We start from the raw sequence: 19,132 nt of genomic DNA, 5'->3' as shown, positions 1-19,132 counted from the left end.
AAAACAGTATGAGCATCTTATAATCACTAGTATTTATTAGTTGATAAACATAAGGATACACAATAAGCAGTAAAAAGTCCTGATTCGAAGTCAGCAGTAAACTTTTTATTGATATCAGGTTTGAATCAAATCCCTGTATCTCTATTTCCATCATGCACTTTAACACAATTTTTTCCTGACTCAAAAGTTGACTTGTATTTATGCTTAACAGAAAAAAATTTGTAATCTCTTATTTTGAATAAGATATTTTAATTATGTTGGAAGCAAGGTCCTAGGGCAAGTGAAACTCACAGAATTTGTATCACCTCAGTACATATTTTCATGTAAAGGAATGATCTTGGAACTTAGGGCTCATCTAGACTACAGGGAATGGTCAAAAAGATATTGAAATTCAGTGGGAATTTGCATATCTTCTTCCGATTGCACTTTTGAAAGCAGAGCCATTGAAAGTGAAAGTAATTAAGTTGCAGCTTTTTTGGCGAACCTCCCCCCTTTGTCAAAAAGCAGTGCAAACCTCCTTTTACGAGGAAAAGCATCTTTTTGATGAAGGGGACAGTTCACCGAAAAAGCTGCATCGTAATTACTTTCATTTTTGAAAGCTCCACTTTCTAAAGTGCAATCGGAAGAAGATATGCAATTCCCGCAGAATTTGCATATCTTCTTTTGACCGTTCCACATAGTTTAGATATGCCCTTAATGAACAAAAGCATTAGAAAACAAAATTAAATATAGGCTTCATCCAAATTCACGTAGGACAGTGAAACTGACACCTGCCTCCATTTACATGCATAACCAGTACCTTAATAAATAAATCTTAAAATGTCACTCTTTCAAGCGTTATTGTTGGCCACTCTTCTTGTTATAGTACAACTGATTGCACAGAGATTCAGTATATTATGCATGAAGAGCAGAATAGGCTTTTCTTCTTAAAGCAGTGATAGAATGAGACAACACCGAAAAAACGTATAATTAATACAGTTGTTAGAGGCATTACAACACTGAGCAGAGATGATAGTTCCTCACTATATTTGACTGGTTAAACTATCTGTGCAATATTATATATAATCATAGAACATTAGAACTGTAAGGGACCTCGAGAGGTCATCTAGTCCAGTCCCCTGCCTTCATGGCAGGGTGCAGTACCATCTAGACCATTCCTGATAGATATCTATCTAACCTGCTCTTAAATATCTCCAGAGATGGAGATTCTACAACCTCCCTAAGCAACTTATTCCAGTGTTTAACCACCCTGACAGAAAGTTTCTCCTAATGTCCAACCTAAACCTCCCTTGCTGCAGTTTAAGCCCATTGCTTCTTATGCTATCCTCAGAGGCTAAGGAGAAAAAATTTTCTCCCTCCTCATTGTGACACCCTTTTAAATACCTGAAAACTGCGATCATGTCCCCTCTCAGTCTCTCTTTCCTAAACTAAACAAGCCCAACTCTTTCAGCCTTCCTTTATAGGTCATGTTCTCTAGACCTTTAATCATTCTTTTTGCTCTTCTCTGGACCTTCTCCAATTTCTTCACATCTTTCTTGAAATGTGGTGCCCAGAAGTGGACACAATACTCCAACTGAGGCCTAATCAGTGCAGCAGAGTAGAAGAATGACTACTTGTGTCTTTCTCACAACACTCCTGTGATGGTGTTGCTTATGTATGTACATGTGGACATAGTTGGCAAAGGGGTTTATTGCAGGGGAAGTTTCTCTGTGTGAGTATATTTGAGGTGTGTTGTGTAGCTGTTGGAAAGAATTTGTTTCATTTTAGGGAGTTGTCTGTAGGCGAGGACTGGCCTGTCTCCCAAGGTCTGTGAGGTTGAGGGATCATTTAGGATAGGTTGTAGATTGTTAATTATGGGCTAGAGGGTTTAAGTTGGGGGTTGTAGGTGAGGACTACAGGAGTTCTGTTATTTTCCTTGTTGGACCTATCTTGAGGAAGCAGATGCCTGGGTACTCATCTGGCTCTGTCAATCTGGTTTTTTTTTCACACCCCATGTGGGTTTTTAAGTTTTAAGAATGCCTGATAGAGATCCTATAGATGGCTATCTCTGTCTATGGGACTGGAGCAAATCTGGTTTTATCTTAGGGCCTGGCTCTAAACAGTTGATCATGTGATGTGTCCTGGATGAAAGCTAGAAGCAGGTAGGTAAGAATAACACTTGGTTGGTTTCTGGTATAAGGTAGTGAAGATAAAACCATCATTTAATTGTACTGTAGTGTCAAGGAAGTAGATCCCTTGTATGTAGTAGTCCAGTCTGGTTGAGTGGAAATTGTTGAAATCCCTGTGGAATTCTTCAGTGGTCTCCTTCCTGTGGGTCCATATGATGAATGTGTCATCAATGCAGTGTAATTAGACTAAGAGTGCTAGCAGATGAGGAAATGTTCAAGGTCAGCCATAAAGATGTTTGCATATTGTGGGGCCATGTAAGTGCCTATAGCTGTGCCACTGACTTAAATATATAAATTGTCCCCAAACTGGAAATAGTTGTGGGAGAGGACAAAGTCATATAGCTCAGTCACCAAGTGTGCAGTGGTGTCATTGGGGATAGTGTACCTGATAGCTAATAATCCATCTTGTGGCTAGGACTGCTGATAGCATAGGGTCTGAGGACAGAGTCAACATAAGTGGATAATACCACTGTGAATGTGCCAATGCCTGAGATGATAGGACATCCAGGATTTCCAAGTTTATGGATCTTGGGTAGGAGATAGAATACTCCTGGTCAGGGATTTGGGGTGTGCTTATATAGCTTTGGCCCTAAGTTATAGCAAGGAGCATCATGAGCAGATGGTGTTGTTTCTTTTGGTGTTCTCTTTGGGGGATCAGAGGAAAGAGGCCTGTAGAATGTGGTATTGGCAAGTTGTCTGACAGAATGAGATCAGTTATAGAAGTTTACAAATACTATTTTGTCTTTTGATTTGGTTCGACTGCTCTTCTCTGGTCTGACCACTATAAAAGCTATATTCTTTTCCAGGTTTGGGATCATAGCTCTGACTTTTCTTCTCATCAGGGGTTGGGCTTGGTTATAGTCAGTCACTATTAATGGTGTTAATCTGTAGCCCAGAAAAGCAAAGGATGGATTTTCTTATCTGTCTGTACTGACCACTCAATCAGACTGCTTGTTTGATGGGAGTGCAGGCTGCTGCTGGTGTTTTCAAAATCATTCTTTATTTGGCATGAGGGATATGTTCAGCTTCAGTGAGTTGTGGTCCACTGTCCAATAACTGTTCTTTTGAAATCTCAAAAGGACTGAATGTATTCTTTCATTTCTCGATAACACTGGATATGGGTACACAGCATAGAAAAACCCATGGATGGTCTGTGCCAGGTAACAGGCTCAAGGAGCTTGAGATGCATGGCTGTTTCATTGCTGTGTAGACTTTTAACCTGGACTCTAGAACCCTGTGAGTTGGGAGGATGCCATAGCTTTAGTTCCAGCCTGAGCCCAGAAAGCTACAGAGCAATTAAACAAACATATTGCCCAAGCCCCAGGAGTCTGAGACAGCTACCATGGGCCAGCCATGGTTTTTTTTTCTTTGCACATACACATATGCACTGATGTATGTTGTAGCTTTCAAATATATTGTTTCACACTACTTTAAAAATATGCACCACAGCCAGGTAATTGTCCTCTGAATTTACATAAATCTGCTGCTAGTCTCTTTCAGGGTCTGTTCTGTAATGGTATTATTATTAAGGGTTCTTTATATTGTGTTGATCATTACGTTCTGCTATGTTCACCCAAAGATACCTCGTGTCCTTGATGATTCCAGGCCACCACTCTGACTCACTGGCCAGTTCATAGTTCTCAGTCCTTGATAGTCTTGATGTCTACAATTTCATCTCTCAAAACACTTGGCTGACAATCATTGTGTTGATTTTAATTGTCTACATACAGCAAAGTAGCCTTTTGCAATGACCATGGTTTTCTTTATATAGAGACAGGATGGCCTGAGTAGCTAACTAAATCTTCTTCAAGTTAATCATCTGCCAAAGTTGCTGTTTGTAGCTCATATAATCTCTAACCAGACACTGGTCTGTACAGGATGACAACATTCACCGGAGTCTTTTGTATCTTCTTGTATCCCACAGGTGTTTCAGTAAGATACTGTGTGACTGTGATTGCCTGTTACTATGAAATGTTTACTAGCAACTTATTCAGCAATTGGATTTGTTTGTTTCTTATCTTAAGGATTTTTGCTTCTTTGTTTGCAATTTTCCCTCTCTGTTTTCTTGGGGATAGTCAGTCTATAACACAAATAGCTAAATAAAAATCCCACACACTTTTGTTTTAAGGTAAGATCCAGGTTGTTCTCCTAAATTGTTAAATCTTTCTAATGATCACCTACTGTGACTACCTTTTTTCACTTTCTTCCAGTGGTTGTTGGCATTTGTTGTTCATTGAGTAAGAACTGACCAGGAGACTTTTTCTAGATGTGAGTCCTAATTGACAGCAGCTGTAATATCAATATAAAAAGGCTGACACCTTGAACGACACTAAGGAAACAAAGACTAACTTTTTTTTCTTTAAAAAAGTTCTTGTTTAACTTGTTCCTCTGTGGAGATAGGGACTTTTTTATTAAAACAATGAAAAATGAATTTGAGTTCTGTGAAGGCAGCTTAATGTCCATCCTGACTGGGTAGTCAGAATTATTCATTTAAATTTGATGGACCATACTGGCAAGAAATCCTGTCAACAGTTCCAGATCGAGAATCCTATAGAGAGTGCTGTCCAGCTGTGTGACAGCTTGGACCTTTTGGGAGTAACATTCACAACCTGTTCATACTAGTGAAATCAGCAAACCACGTCTGATTTGTGGTAAAAGCCCCAGGGCATGTTTAAGCCATCTTCTTCACTGTCAGTAAAGCATCAATCTCTGTGATGCTTTTCTTGGAAAATTATAATAGTAATGAATTGACTGAAATTGGGAAATAACTGGGATAAGTTACTGTTTGTTTTCTCAGACTCTGGTCATTCAATATATTACTATAATTTATGTAAGTTTTAATTAGCAAAAGAGATTTTAGAGTGGGACTAAGGATTGTTGGAGAGTTTCTGTCAAGTCTGGTTTGACAATTAAGAAAAAATAATATCTTCTTTTGTTGAACTTTCTGGTCTCCTGCATTTCATATAATTGACCTTTGTGTTTTCCTTTTTACTAAATACATCCTATTTAGTCCCAAACCTGACACAATTCAGTGGACAAATCCTGCAAATACATACTCATGTGTCAAATTTCACTATCATGAGAAAAGTTTCTTGTGTTTATATTTGCTTGTCAATTGGGTCTTAGCTCTTCTAATGAATATAGAGATGGTATTTTTTTTAATGAATGCTTTGATTCATTGGAATTTTAAGACAGTTGCCATATCTTGTGGCTTAAGAAAGAGATCTTCAGAGATCCAAAACTAAAAAAAAAAAAAAAAATTAATTCTACAAAAAGAGGAAAATAGGTCAAGTTACAAAGGATGAATATAAACAAATAATACATTAGCATAGGGAAAATTTTAGAAAAATCAAGGCCCAAAATGTGACTGAATTACCTAGGGACTTAAATGATAAAAAGAAAACATTCTATAGGTGTGATGAAGCAAGAGAAGATCAAGGACCACTCAAGGGTGGTGGGACAATTACAGAAAATGTAAAATTGGTAGAAGAGCTAAATGACGCTTTTTGTTTCAGTTTTCGCCAGAATGGTTAGTAGCACCCAGATGTTTAATGCAGTGAATGCCAGTGAAAATGAGGTACGATGAGAAACTGCAATAGGGAAAGAACAATTAAAAATTACTTAAGGTATGTCTACACTACAGCGCTAATTCGAACTAACTTAGTTCGAATTAGTTAATTCGAACTAAGCTAATTCGAACTAATGCATCCAGACTAAAAAACTAGTTTGAATTAGCGTTTTGCTAATTTGAACTAGCATGTCCACACAGAGTGGACCCTGAACCGGGGTTAAGGATGGCCGGAAGCAGTGCCGGCAGGGCATCAGAGTAGGACGTAGAGCATAGAGATGCTGTCTCAGGCTAGCCGAGGGCTGTGCTTAAAGGGACCTGACCCCTCACCACGGACAGACAGTTCTCAGGGGTGCCCCGCTTGCAAATCCGTCCTGGCTTGGAGTGCCCGGAGTACCCACACTGGGCACATCACAGCACTCGGCCATCCACATCCTTGTGGATAAGGGAGAAGTGGTGGATGTCATATACTTAGACTTTAGTAAGGCATTTGATATGGTCTTGCATGATACTCTTATTGATAAACTAGGCAAATATAACTTAGATAGGGCCACGATAAGGTGGGTGCATAATTGGCTGGATAACTGTAGTCAGAGAGTTGTTATCGGTGCTAAATCCTGCTGGAAAGGGATAACAAGTGAAGTTCCGCAAAGGTCTGTTTTGGGACCCGTACTGTTCAATATCTCCATCAATGATGTAGATATTGGGATAGAGAGTACGCTTATTAATTTTGCAGATGTTACCAAACTGGGTGGGGTTGCAACTTCTTTGGAGGATAGGGACATAATTCAAAATGACCTTAGCAAGTTAGAGAAATTGTCAGAGCTAAACAGGATGAAGTTTAATAAAGAGAAATGCAAAGTGCTCCACTTAGGAAGGAACAATCAGTTCCATACATACAAGATGGGAAGCGACTCTCTAGGAAGGAGCATGTTGGAAAGGGATCTAGGGGTCATAGTGGACCACAAGTTGAATATGAGTCAACAGTGTGATGCTGTTGCAAAAAAAAGCAAATATGAGTCTAGGTTGTATCAACAGGTGTGTTGTAAGTAAAACTCGTGAAGTCATTCTGCCGCTCTACTCTACACTAGTTAGGTCTCAGCTGGAGTACTGTGTCCAGTTCTGGGCGCCACATTTCAAGAAAGATGTGGAGAAATTGGAAAGGGTACAGAGAAGAGCGACAAGAATGATTAAAGGTTTAGAGAACATGACCTATGAAGCCAGGCTTCATGAACTGGGCTTGTTTAGTTTGGAAAAAAGAAGATTAAGGGGGGACATGATAGCTGTTTTCAAATATCTAAAAGGGTGTCACAAAGAGGAAGGAGAAAATTTGTTCCTCTTGGTTTCTGAGGACAGGACAAGGAGTAATGGTCTTAAATTGCAGCAAGGGAGGTTTAGATTGGACATTAGGAAAAAATTCCTAGCTGTCAGGGTGGTCAAATATTAGAATAAATTGCCAAGGGAGGTGGTGGAATCTCCCTCTCTGGAGATATTTAAGAACAGGTTAGATAGATATCTGTCAGATATGGTGTAGACAGAGCTTGGTCCTGCTTTGAGGGGGGGGGCTGAACTCGATGACCTCTTGACGTCCCTTCCAGTCCTATGATTCTATGATCAGACCGGCTGCACTTGCCGTAGGCTGCCATCTGGGGAGAGGGGGCAATTGGGGGGCTGCAGGGGAGGTTCCTCCCCCAGAAGCCCACAGAGCCAGCCCAGTACTCCCCATCGGGGGCTCGTACCCCATTCCTCCCTCACCTCCTTCCACTTACCCCTCCCTAGCCCCCTTCCTGATGTACAAAATAAAGGACAATTGTGTTCAAAAATAGAATCTCTCTTTATTGAACAAAACTGGGGGAGACTGGGAAAAGGAGGTGGGAGAGGGGAAGAGAGACGGTGGGAGAGGGGAGGGCAACTACAATGATGAGGGGTTTGGAACAGGTCCCATATGAAGAGAGACTAAAGGGACTGGGACTTTTCAGCTTAGAAAAGAGGAGATGGAGGGGGGATATGATAGAGGTCTGTAAAAGCACGAGTGAGGTGGAGAGGGTGCATACAGAAAAGTTCTTCATTAGTTCCCATAATAGAAGGACTAGAGGACACCAAAGGAAAGGAATGGGTAGCAGCCTTCAAACTAATAACAGAAAGTTCTTCTTCACAAAGCAAATAGTCAACCTGTGGAACTCCTTGCTGCAGGAGGCTGTGAAGGCTAGAACTAGAACAGAGTTTAAAGCAAAGTGAGATCAATTCATGGAGGTTGGGTCCATGGAGTGCTATTAGCCAGGGGGTAGGAGTGGTGTCCCTGCCCAAAGTTTGTGGAAGGCTGGAGAGGGATGGCACGTGACAAATGGCTTGGTCACAGTCTTTGGTCCATCCCCTCCAGGATCCCTAGGGTTGGCCACTTTCAGCAGACAGGCTACTCGGCTAGATGGACCTTTGGTCTGATCCAGTACGGCCATTGTAAGCTCAGGGCTCAGGGTCGGGGGTCTCAGTGGACCACCTTGATTTTCATGCACACCTGCTCCTGGGTAGCCAGGTTGGCAGCTCTCCTGCCCTAGCTGGCCACTTTCCTGTGCCTAGTGCAGAGGTCATGGACGAGGTCCACGATGTCCGCACTGGACCAGGCGGGTGCCTGCCTCTTGTGGTCCCTGGCAAGCTCCCGGGAGCCGCCAGCCTGGTCCCGGGAAGAGGGGGAGGGCTGGGGGGCATCGGGTGGCTGGCTTGAGCCGTGCCAGGTGCAGGGTCTGCTGGCTGGGTGCTGTCAGGCTTGCACCTGGCACTGGCACCGTATCCAGCCCGTGCCCCTTTAAGGGGTCCGGGGCCGGGAGGGGGGCATAGAGTTACCCTGGTGTTGGCCAGAGTGGCCACCAGGGAAAGCTGGGGAGGGCTAGCCTCCCACTAGTTCGAATTAAGGGGCTACACACCCCTTAATTCGAACTAGTAAATTCGAACTAGGCTTAATCCTCATGGAATGAGGTTTACCTAGTTCAAACTAAGCGCTCCACTAGGTCTAATTAAGTTCGAACTAGCGGAGCGCTAGTGTAGCGCCTATCAAAGTTAATTCAAACTAACGTCCGTTAGTTCGAATTAACTTTGTAATGTAGACATACCCTTAGAGAAGTTATGTGTTTTCAAGTCATCACAGCTTGATTCAATATTCAAGAAGTTGACTATAGAAGTATCTGATCCACTAGTGATTATCTTTGAAAAATCATGGAAGATGGGAGAGATTACAGAGGACTGGAAAAAGGCAAAGATAGTGCCCAACTACAAAAAGAGCAATAAAGACTACCCAGGGAATTTCTGGCCAGTCTGTTTAACCTCTGTACAAAGAAAGATAATGGAGCTAATAATTAAGCACTCAATTTCCAAATACCTAGAAGATAAACAGACAGCATACATTTGTGAAGAACAAATCATATCAAACCAACTTAATAGCTTTCTTTGACAGGCCTTGTGGATGTGGGGGAAGTAGTGGCTATGGCATATCTTTATTTTAGTAAGTCTTTGATAATGTCTCACGTGATTCTCACAAACAAGCTGGTGAAATAGAAACTACATAGAGCAATGGCAAGGTGACTGCATGACAGTGGTCTTCCAACCATGCAAAGAGTAGTTATCAGAGATTTAGAGTAGCGCTGGAAGGGAATATCAAGAGGTTCCACAGGAATCAGTTCTGAGTGTGATTCCATTCAATATCTTCATCAGTGATACAAGTAATGGCAAAAAGTCTGAGGATGATATCAAGCTGGGTGAGTTTGCAAGTGCAAGCGCAACTGCAAGAAAATATTCAAAATGGTCTGGACAAACAGGAGAAATGGACTAAAGTAAATAGGATAAAATTCAAAAAGGACAAAATGCAAGGTACTCCACTTAGGAGAAGGAACAATCAGTTGCACAAATGCAAAATGACTACCTATGAATGACTACCTATGTATTGTGGAAAGGTCTCTAGGGATCATAATGGAAAACAAGCTAAATATGAGTCAGTAGTGTAACACTATAGCAAAAAAGCAAGCATCATTCTGGGATGTGTCAGCAGGAGTGTTGTAAGCAAGACATAAGCGTTTCTTCTGTTCTATTCCATGCTGATTAGGCTTTATCTGAGGAGTATTATATCCAGTTCTTTGTGACACATCAGGAAATATGTGAACAACTATGAAAAAGTCAAGAAAGAGGAACAAAATGATTAAAGGTCTAGAAATCATGCCCTGTGTTGGAACACTAAAAAAATGGGTTTGTTTAATCTAGAGAGGAGAATACTGAGGAGGGCTATAACAATTTTCAAGTACAAGGAAATTACAAGGAAGAGGGAGAGAAATGTTCTCTTTAATCTGAGGATAAGGCAAGAGGCAATGAATTTAAACTGCTGCTAGGGAAGTTTAGGTTTGACATTAGGAAAAACTCTTAAACTCTCGGGGTAGTTAATCACTGAAATAAATTGTCTAGGGAAGTTGTGGAATTGTCTGTGTCCTGGTATTGTGATCATAGTTTCAATGTGGTTAGTATCAGCATTTTTTCCCTCCAACAATAAATATTGCCTTGCAAACTGGTTACAACTCTTATTTGTAATCAAACTGGAGAATTAGGGTATGCCTGGACTACAGGCTTTTGTTGACAGAGGCTTTGTCGACAGATACTGTCGACAAAGCCTCTGTTGACAAAAAGCATCTAGACTACAGCCAGTTCTGTCAACAAAGCCAGCCGCTTTTTCAACAGAGTCTAGATGCTCTCTTTTGAAAAAGCACAGTGTGGATGCAAAAGTGCCTTTTGTCCACAGAACTCTGTCGACAAAAGGCGTTATTCCTCATAGAATGAGGTTTATCACTGCCGCGTTCTGTCGACTTACTGTTGACAGAACTCGGCGGTAGTGTAGACACAGGTATAGTTTTGTCGACAAAACCCTGCAGTCTAGACACACCCATAGTGTTGCATCAAACACTCCTGATTCAGTCACTGTTGTGCAGAGACACACTTTAAAGATAATGTAATGCTGAATACTTTTCGTTATAACAAGGGACTTCTTCATTGAGCAAGTTTGCACTGAGCACTTTATCATCAATAAAAGCCCTGACTAAGTGGACTGAAAATAGAGATTGAAAGCTCTTCATTTGGAGAGTTAGTAATAGATTTGTAAATAGTTTATCATTTTCCACTGTTAGTTGATCTGATTTACAGAAGGCTCAATTCATATTAATAGCTAATTTTGTATAACCATTATTTATTGAATGTTACCAGACACTTCTATTTAATATGAATTACTTCTTTGAGCATGAGGACATAAGAATTTCCTAGCCAGAAGGTTGGAAAATTTCTGCTTGTAATGGTTAATGCAATTTTGGAGATGACTGACTGCTAGATGAGTTTCATATCAAAAGGATTTTATACATCAATGATAAGTGGTCATGGCCAAAATTCAGTTGTGAATTGACCTCACAAATCATTCAATTCTTTGAAAATAATCTTCCATCACAAATGAAAGACTAAGCCCCTTATTTGTACATTGAGGCATTTATACACTGTCAACTCTAACTGTTTTTTAACTGTAATGCCACTTAAGAGTGAAACAAATTCCACTAGTGTATTTTACGCAGTGTAAGACATTTTCTGTGCTGCTGAAAGTACAAAGTAATTGTCAGCTATAATTATGACCATTATAATTAGCCATATGATTCAAATGAATAAAACCACATGACTGCATTACAAGGTGTCTTTCAAAGGGTGCAGTTATTAAAAAGAAACTGACTTCCCAATGAGAGTTTTTACATATATGCCTGCAATACTGTAGCTCTATTGGTCCCAACACATTAGAGGTGGGGTAAAATCTTTTATTATAACAGCTTCTGTGGTAAGACAGCAGAGGTGAAAGAAAGTTGGTGTGGGCTGGTATGGCATATCAGTAAGAAAGTGGCTGGTACGGCCCAGTATGTCATACCAGCAAGCTATTTATAGCTGGTACTATGTACCAGAAAAACATGTATTGCACCCCAAAGCCCTCCATGGAGCTGCCTCTTAAGATACAGTGCTGGGAGGAAGCTGGGAACAGTACAGCAGCTGTAGGCGCTACTGCATTCTGCTCCTTTACCTGTGTGCTGCTGCCCCTCCTAGCAGGAAAAAGAAGGAAAACCCCCATACCCTGTCCTCTGGCAGGGCTGCCACTTATGGAGCTAGAGGAAATGTAGCTCTGTGAAAGTATAGGAGGCATGTCTAGGGCTTCTGCTCTTTTCCCTACTGGTTGGAGCAGCATGGAAAGGAGTAGATTGCCAGCAGCTCCATTGTTTGTTGTACCACCCCCAACATCTCCCAGATTAACATGGGATAGAGAAGGAAAGAGCATGGGGTTCAGGCCTGGGACCAGTTGGAATCACGTGGAAAGTCACATGGGGAGGTCATGTGGCCCCGTTAGTTGGTGTTGCCCCCCTGCCCTCGCTGTCCTAGGAATAAATTAAATTTACTTTCACCAGTCTGATACTAACAGTCTTTTAAGCTTACATCAAGCTGTTCTTCAGGTCTAAAAAAGTGTTCAGAGCATCACAGGTAAATAACCTGGAACTGAAGTTACTACCTTTCTTACAAAGATGGAAAATGAGCATGAATCCATGATGATGTGCTCACACCATCTGAACAGAGCAGTTCTTGTTAGAATTGTCTTGTACCGCTAAGAACAAATGTTTTTGTTTTTAGTCAAGGACTTTGTTGATGACAATGCAGATAAATAAACCGTTGTGTGCTATGTGGAGGAAGAGAAGGGACTGAACCAAAACAAGATTCTGCATTTACAGTAATGCAGTGAGGTTTAAAAATAAACTCTGATATCTTAAGACTTTGATATGTGAAAATGTACTCCTCTGAATTTAATACTACCACCTCCAGTATAATAGGGGCATAGCAATGTCAGTTTCATCTAAAATGCCTATCGGAATGGAGTTACTTTTGAATGCAAACCCGTTACATACATACATTGTGTTAATACTTTAATGAATTTGAAAAAGTAGTTTGTCAATTATTCTGTAGCATAATTTTAATAAATTGATTTAGTATAATAACTAAATTAAACTTCTATGACTATTATTTCAAACACATGAGTGATGCCAAGTGATTGAATGAGAGTTTTATTTTTTGTTTTGCAACTGGTTGATTTAGATAATTTATTTAAAATTGACTTACATTTCTTTGATTACTTTTTATCAAGCAGATTTACAGGTAAAATACTACCATACTAGAGGAAAAATGCTAGATATGTATAAAGAGAAATGCAGGAATGTCCTGATTTTATGTTTCCCACATGCTTCATAAAAGTAGAAGCAACCTACACAGTAACCATTAAGGACATTTCATAAATTTTGGATTTTTCCTAGCTTATTTGATGTGTTTTCATAAAGTTATCGATACAATTGAATATATTCTCACCAGTTGTATTTGTTTGCAAAAATTCACATAAAAGTAAGTCTTCTTCAATAGGACTATTAAAATCATAATGCACAAATACAAGCAAAACTGCAAGACCTGCAATGTCAGTGGACTTATCTAATTGTAATACATATGCATCACATAAATGCAGCCAAAAATAAGCTCCTTCTCAATGTCAGCAGCAAGATCGTGAATACAACTTGTGACAGTATTGTTTGATAATGGCACAACCTCAACTTTTTGACAAGACTCCTGATCCAACATACATATTACAATATCTTTTGCACATGATTTTATGAGTGATTCCTGAATAGTGTGTACAGGCAGTCCCCGGGTTACGTACAAGATAGGGACTGTAGGTTTGTTCTTAAGTTGAATCTGTATGTAAGTCGGAACTGGCATCAGCCGCTGCTGAAACTGACCACCAGTTCTGACTTACATACAGAATCAACTTAAGAACCCCAAGCATCCCCAAGTCAGCTGCTGCTGAAACTGATCAGCAGCTGATTCCAGGAAGCCTGGGGCAGAGCAACTCTGCCTCGGGCTTCCTGTAGTCAGCGCTGGTCAGTTTCAGCAGCAGCTAAATCAGGATGCCTGGGGCAGATCAACTGGGGTGCTGCTGGGTTGCTCCACATGGTTCTGCGGAACACCATTTGGGAAACACTGGTTTAGAGTATGGTTGGTATATTACATTCTCCCAACACAACTCCACAGAGAATGAAGAGCATAGGAGTTATGTAAATTAGATGCCAGCCTGAGATTCCTCCACAGGTGGTGAATTCCCCAGCTCAGGAGATCATCTAGTTTTCCAGTGCACCTAAGCAGAGAAACTATACAAGGGCCTCTGATTCAACCATTAGTGCACAGTAGAGGCAAAAAAAATACTCCAAGTTTTGCTTCAAATAAGCCTATTTAAAAACTTCAAAATAATTACTTGGTGCTGTAAATGTAGGCAACAGCATGGATTAAGCCTCTAATCATTACAGTGGAAGAAGGGTGAGAATAGGACAAATACGATCAGGAACTTGAAGCAATTTTACACATAATCAGGTTAGCATGTACTTTCTGATGACTTGGTTTTTGTTGAGTGGTGATAGGAGAAAATATCTAGTGTCTATTACGCAATCTATTTCTGTTAAGATTAGCTCATCAGTATTCATCACATTAAAAGTATTCTTTTGTTTCTGATTCCATTCTAACTTAATTCTGCCTTGTTGAATATTTTATTTTAAATCTTAGTGCAAAGAATTTCAGAAAACTTTTATTTTATAGTAAAAATATTTGTCACACACCCTCTGTTATGGGCTTAATAATTTTTTAAAGTTAACTGAAAATGAAAATAATCTCGCATGCATGCTACAAGCAAACAAACAAAAAACAAGAAGGTGTCCAGCAATTCTCTTAAGGCCCCATTTACATGACTAAACCAAGACAATGCTTTCTAGAGCAACATTTAATTCAGTCTGAGAATTCCTCTGAAGTTTAGAAATGAGAAAATTAATAAAACAGCTGAACTTTTTATTTAATATGATATTTTGGCACTTGCCAGATACAACAATGGCCAGAAACTAATTGCAGATATTTACAAAAGTGGAAATAAACCCATACTGGAGTGGGTTTTTTAGTATTTTTTAAATAGATCAGATTTCAGATTATTTTAATTTGCAATCATCTAAAATGATTTTATTCATTCACTTCTGATCTTGCCCATCACTGTCAGGAATCAGGGTTTACAGCAGAGCCAGTCTCCAGGCATCCTAAGAAGTGAAGCTGGCCTCCATAAGGTTGCCTAAATGTCCATACCACCTGCCTGATCAGAAGAGTCAGCAGACTAGCTCTTAACCTCAGCAGCACCAATTCATCTGAAAAAGTGGGTTTTGCCCATGAAAGCTCATGATTCTATATATTTTAGTTAGTCTTTGGGGATTTGTCTAGACTACATCCCTCTTTAGACATATCAAAATTGCAAATCAAGCCAGGATTTGAATTTCCTGTGCTTCATTTGCATAATTGCCTCATGGCATTCTTTCAAAATATGCTATTTTGAAAGTGAAACCATGGTCTAGACTCAGTTATTTCTAAAAGAAAAGCCTTTTTTGAAAGATCCTGTAAATCTCATTTTTGGAGGAGTACAGGATCTTTTGAAAAAGGCTTTTCCTTTTGAAAGAACCGTGTCTAGACTGTGGTTTCACTTTCAAAATAGAATTTTTCAAAAAAATGCCGTGATGCGATTATTCAAATGAAACAGGGGAAATTCAAATACTGGCTTCATTTGCAATTTCAATATGTCTAATTTACATCCCTCTTTCAAAAGAGGGATGTAGTTTAGACATACCCCCATGTGTCACAAGATCACTCGTTTTTTCTGTAGCACCAGTTCAGTGGCTGCTGAAAACTCATTTGTCCATTGCAGTCATAATTGTTGCCTTGACTAACTTTTAACCCTTATCTCTAGTACCTGACTTGTGAAAATTACTGTGATCATTAGCTCTGCCATCTGGCTGCTGCTTGTTGCTCTAATCACTAGACTTAACTGCCCAAATCTCAGTCAGACTATCACCAAAATAGATAAAGATCAGATTCATAATTGGTTTTACCATCTCTGCTATCTCATCTAAAAGGGAATGTGGGACCATACTCTCATGTTTTCCCGTGCAGGATGGGTTGTACACTCAGGCTGTGTCTAGACTACATGCCTCTGTCGTCAGAGGCATGTAGATTAGACACATAGGCAAAGGCAAATGAAGCCGCGATTTAAATGATCACGGCTTCATTTAAATTTAGATGGCTGCCGCGCTGAGCCGACAAACAGCTGATCAGCTGTTTGTCCACTCAGCGCGCTAGTCTGGACGCTCCCCTGCAGACATCAAAGCCCTTTGTCGGCAGCACCATTATTCCTCGTGGGATGAGGTTTACCGGGGCTGCCAACAAAGGGCTTTGATGTCGGCAGGGGAGCGTCCAGACTAGCGCGCTGAGCGGACAAACAGCTGATCAGCTATTTGTCGGCTCAGCGCGGCAGCCATCTAAATTTAAATGAAGCCGTGATCATTTAAATCACGGCTTCATTTGATTTTGCCAAAACAACAAATCTACATGACTCCATCAACGGAGCCATGTAGTTTAGACATACCCTCAGGGTTGTCAGGAGGATGGAGTCCATTAACCACAATATAACAAGATAGGGTGAAATATTACAGGACATCATCATGGGAACCTTCTGTGTTCTTTTCCATATTCATAAGCAAATCAAAGACACTAGAGAGCTAACAAAAATAAATCCAAGTCAATATATACCTCTCGAGAGGTATGCTGTCTGCCAGGGGCCCGTATCCGAGATGTTACGGAGGCATTGTCGAGGATTATCCGGCCCTCTGACTACTACCCCATGCTACTCATCCACGTGGGCACAAATGATACTGCCAGGTGTGACACTGAGCGGATCAAGTGTGACTACAGGGCTTTGGGAGTACGGGTGAAGGAGTTTGGAGCGCAGGTGGTATTCTCTTCTATCCTTCCTGTCAAAGGTAGGGGCCCGGGCAGAGAGAGGTGCATTCTGGAGGTGAATGCCTGGCTGCGACGATGGTGTCACCAGGAGGGATTCGGCTTCCTTGATCACGGGGTGCTCTTCCAGGAAGGACTGGTTGGCGGAGATGGAGTTCACCTTTCCAGGAGCGGGAAGGCCTTGTTTGGACACAGACTGGCTAACCTTGTGAGGAGGGCTTTAAACTAGGTTTGTCGGGGGCAGGTGAGCAAAGCCCACAGGTAAGTGCTGAATGTGCGGGACTGGGAGATGGGTTGGAAATAGGGGGGACTACGGCCTATAATGGCAAGGAGAAAGGAGGGTCAGGGCACAACAGGGAGGCAAGATCAAATCAGTATCTTAGATGCCTATATACAAATGCGAGAAGTATGGGTAATAAGCAGGAAGAACTGGAATTGCTAACCAATAAATACAACTATGATATCATTGGTATTACAGAAACCTGGTGGGATGGGACGCATGATTGGAATGTTGGTATGGAAGGGTACGGCTTGCTCAGGAAGGACAGACAGGGAAAAAAGGGAGGAGGGGTTGCCTTGTATATTAAAAATGTACACACTTGGACTGAAGTGGAGATGAATGTAGGAGATAGCTGTGTAGAGAGTCTCTGGGTTAAGCTAAAAGGGGTAAAAAACGAGGGTGATATCATGCTAGGAGTCTACTACAGGCCACCTAGCCAGGTGGAAGAGGTGGATGAGGCCTTTTTTAAACAATTAACAAAACTATCCAAAGCCCAAGATTTGGTGGTGATGGGGGACTTCAACTATCCAGACATATGTTGGGAAACTAACACAGCGAGGCACAGGCTATCCAATAAGTTTCTGGACTGCATTGGAGACAACTTTCTGTTTCAGAAGGTTGAAAAAGCTACCAGAGGAGAAGCTGTTCTGGATTTGGTTTTAACAAATAGGGAGGAACTAGTTGAGAACTTGAAAGTGGAAGACAGTATAGGGGACAGTGATCACGAAATAATAGAGTTCATGATATTAAGGAAAGGTAGAAGGGAGACCAGCACAATTGAGGTAATGGATTTCAGGAAGGCAGATTTTGATAAGCTCAGAGAACTTGTAGGTAAGGTCCCATGGGAAGCAAGACTGAAGGGAAAAACAACTGAGGAGAGTTGGAAGTATTTCAAAGGGACGTTGTTAAGGGCCCAAAAGCAAACAATTCCGCTGTGTAGGAAAGATAGAAAATATGGCAAAAGACCAGCTTGGCTTAACAAGGAGATCTTGCATGATCTCAAAATAAAAAAGGAGTCTCATAAAAAATGGAAATTAGGACAAATAACAAAGGATGAATATAGGCAAGCAACACGGGAATGCAGGGGCAAGATTAGAAAGGCAAAGGCACAAAATGAGATCAAATTAGCTACAGGCATAAAGGGAAACAAGAAGACCTTTTATAAATACATTAAAAGCAAGAGGAAGACCAAGGACAGGGTAGGCCCACTGCTTAGTGAGGAGGGAGAAGCAGTAACAGGAAACTTGGAAATGGCGGAGATGCTCAATGACTTCTTTGTTTCGGTCTTCACCGAGAAGTCTGGAGGTGTGCCTAACATAGTGAATACAAGCAGAGAGAGGGTAAGTTTAGAAGATAGGATACACAAAGAACAAGTTAAAAATCACTTAGGAAAGTTAGATGTCAGCAAGTCACCAGGTCCTGATGAAATGCATCCCAGGATACTCAAGGAGCTGATAGAGGAGGTATCTGAGCCTTTAGCTATGATCTTTGAAAAATCATGGCAGACAGGGGAGATTCCAGAAGACTGGAAAAGGGCAAATATTGTGCCCATCTATAAAAAGGGGAATAAGAACAACCCAGGAAACTATAGACCGGTCAGTTTAACGTCTGTCCCAGGGAAGATAATGGAGCAGGTAATTAAGGAAATCATATGCAAACACTTGGAAGGTAATAAAGTGATAGGGAATAGCCAGCATGGGTTTGTGAAGAACAAGTCATGCCAAACTAATCTGATAGCTTTCTTTGATAAGATAACGAGCCTTGTGGATAAGGGAGAAGCGGTGGATGTCATATACCTAGACTTTAGTAAGGCATTTGATACGGTCTCGCATGATATTCTTATTGATAAACTAGGCAAATATAACTTAGATAGGGCCACGATAAGGTGGGTGCATAATTGGCTGGATAACCGTAGTCAGAGAGTGGTTGTTAACGGTTCTAAATCCTGCTGGAAAGGGATAACAAGTGGAGTTCCTCAAGGGTCTGTTTTGGGACCCATACTGTTCAATATCTTCATCAATGATGTAGATATTGGGATAGAGAGTACGCTTATTAAGTTTGCAGATGATACCAAACTGGGTGGGGTTGCAACTTCTTTGGAAGATAGGGACAGAATTCAAAATGACCTTAGCAAGTTAGAGAAATAGTCGGAGGTAAACAGGATGAGGTTTAATAGAGAGAAATGCAAAGTGCTCCACTTAGGAAGGA

At 40.9% G+C, this 19,132-nt stretch overlaps 2 protein-coding genes across 3 annotated transcripts in view; both read left to right on the top strand.

Annotated features, from left to right (window-relative positions):
* CSMD1 (CUB and Sushi multiple domains 1) overlaps positions 1-19,132 on the top strand; it is a 1,865,804-nt gene that overhangs the window by 377,925 nt on the left and 1,468,747 nt on the right. The gene's annotated exons all lie outside the window — the stretch shown is intronic.
* On the top strand, positions 16,440-19,071 carry LOC142827520 (uncharacterized). Its single transcript, XM_075923123.1, has 2 exons — positions 16,440-16,566; positions 16,668-19,071. Exon 2 carries the CDS (start codon positions 17,053-17,055, stop codon positions 19,069-19,071), a length of 2,019 nt encoding a protein of 672 aa, XP_075779238.1. The 5' UTR covers positions 16,440-16,566; positions 16,668-17,052.

Source organism: Pelodiscus sinensis, chromosome 3 (assembly GCF_049634645.1).
Source record: "Pelodiscus sinensis isolate JC-2024 chromosome 3, ASM4963464v1, whole genome shotgun sequence".
NCBI lineage: Eukaryota > Metazoa > Chordata > Testudines > Trionychidae > Pelodiscus > Pelodiscus sinensis.
This window is presented reverse-complemented; position numbering and strand designations above follow the sequence as displayed.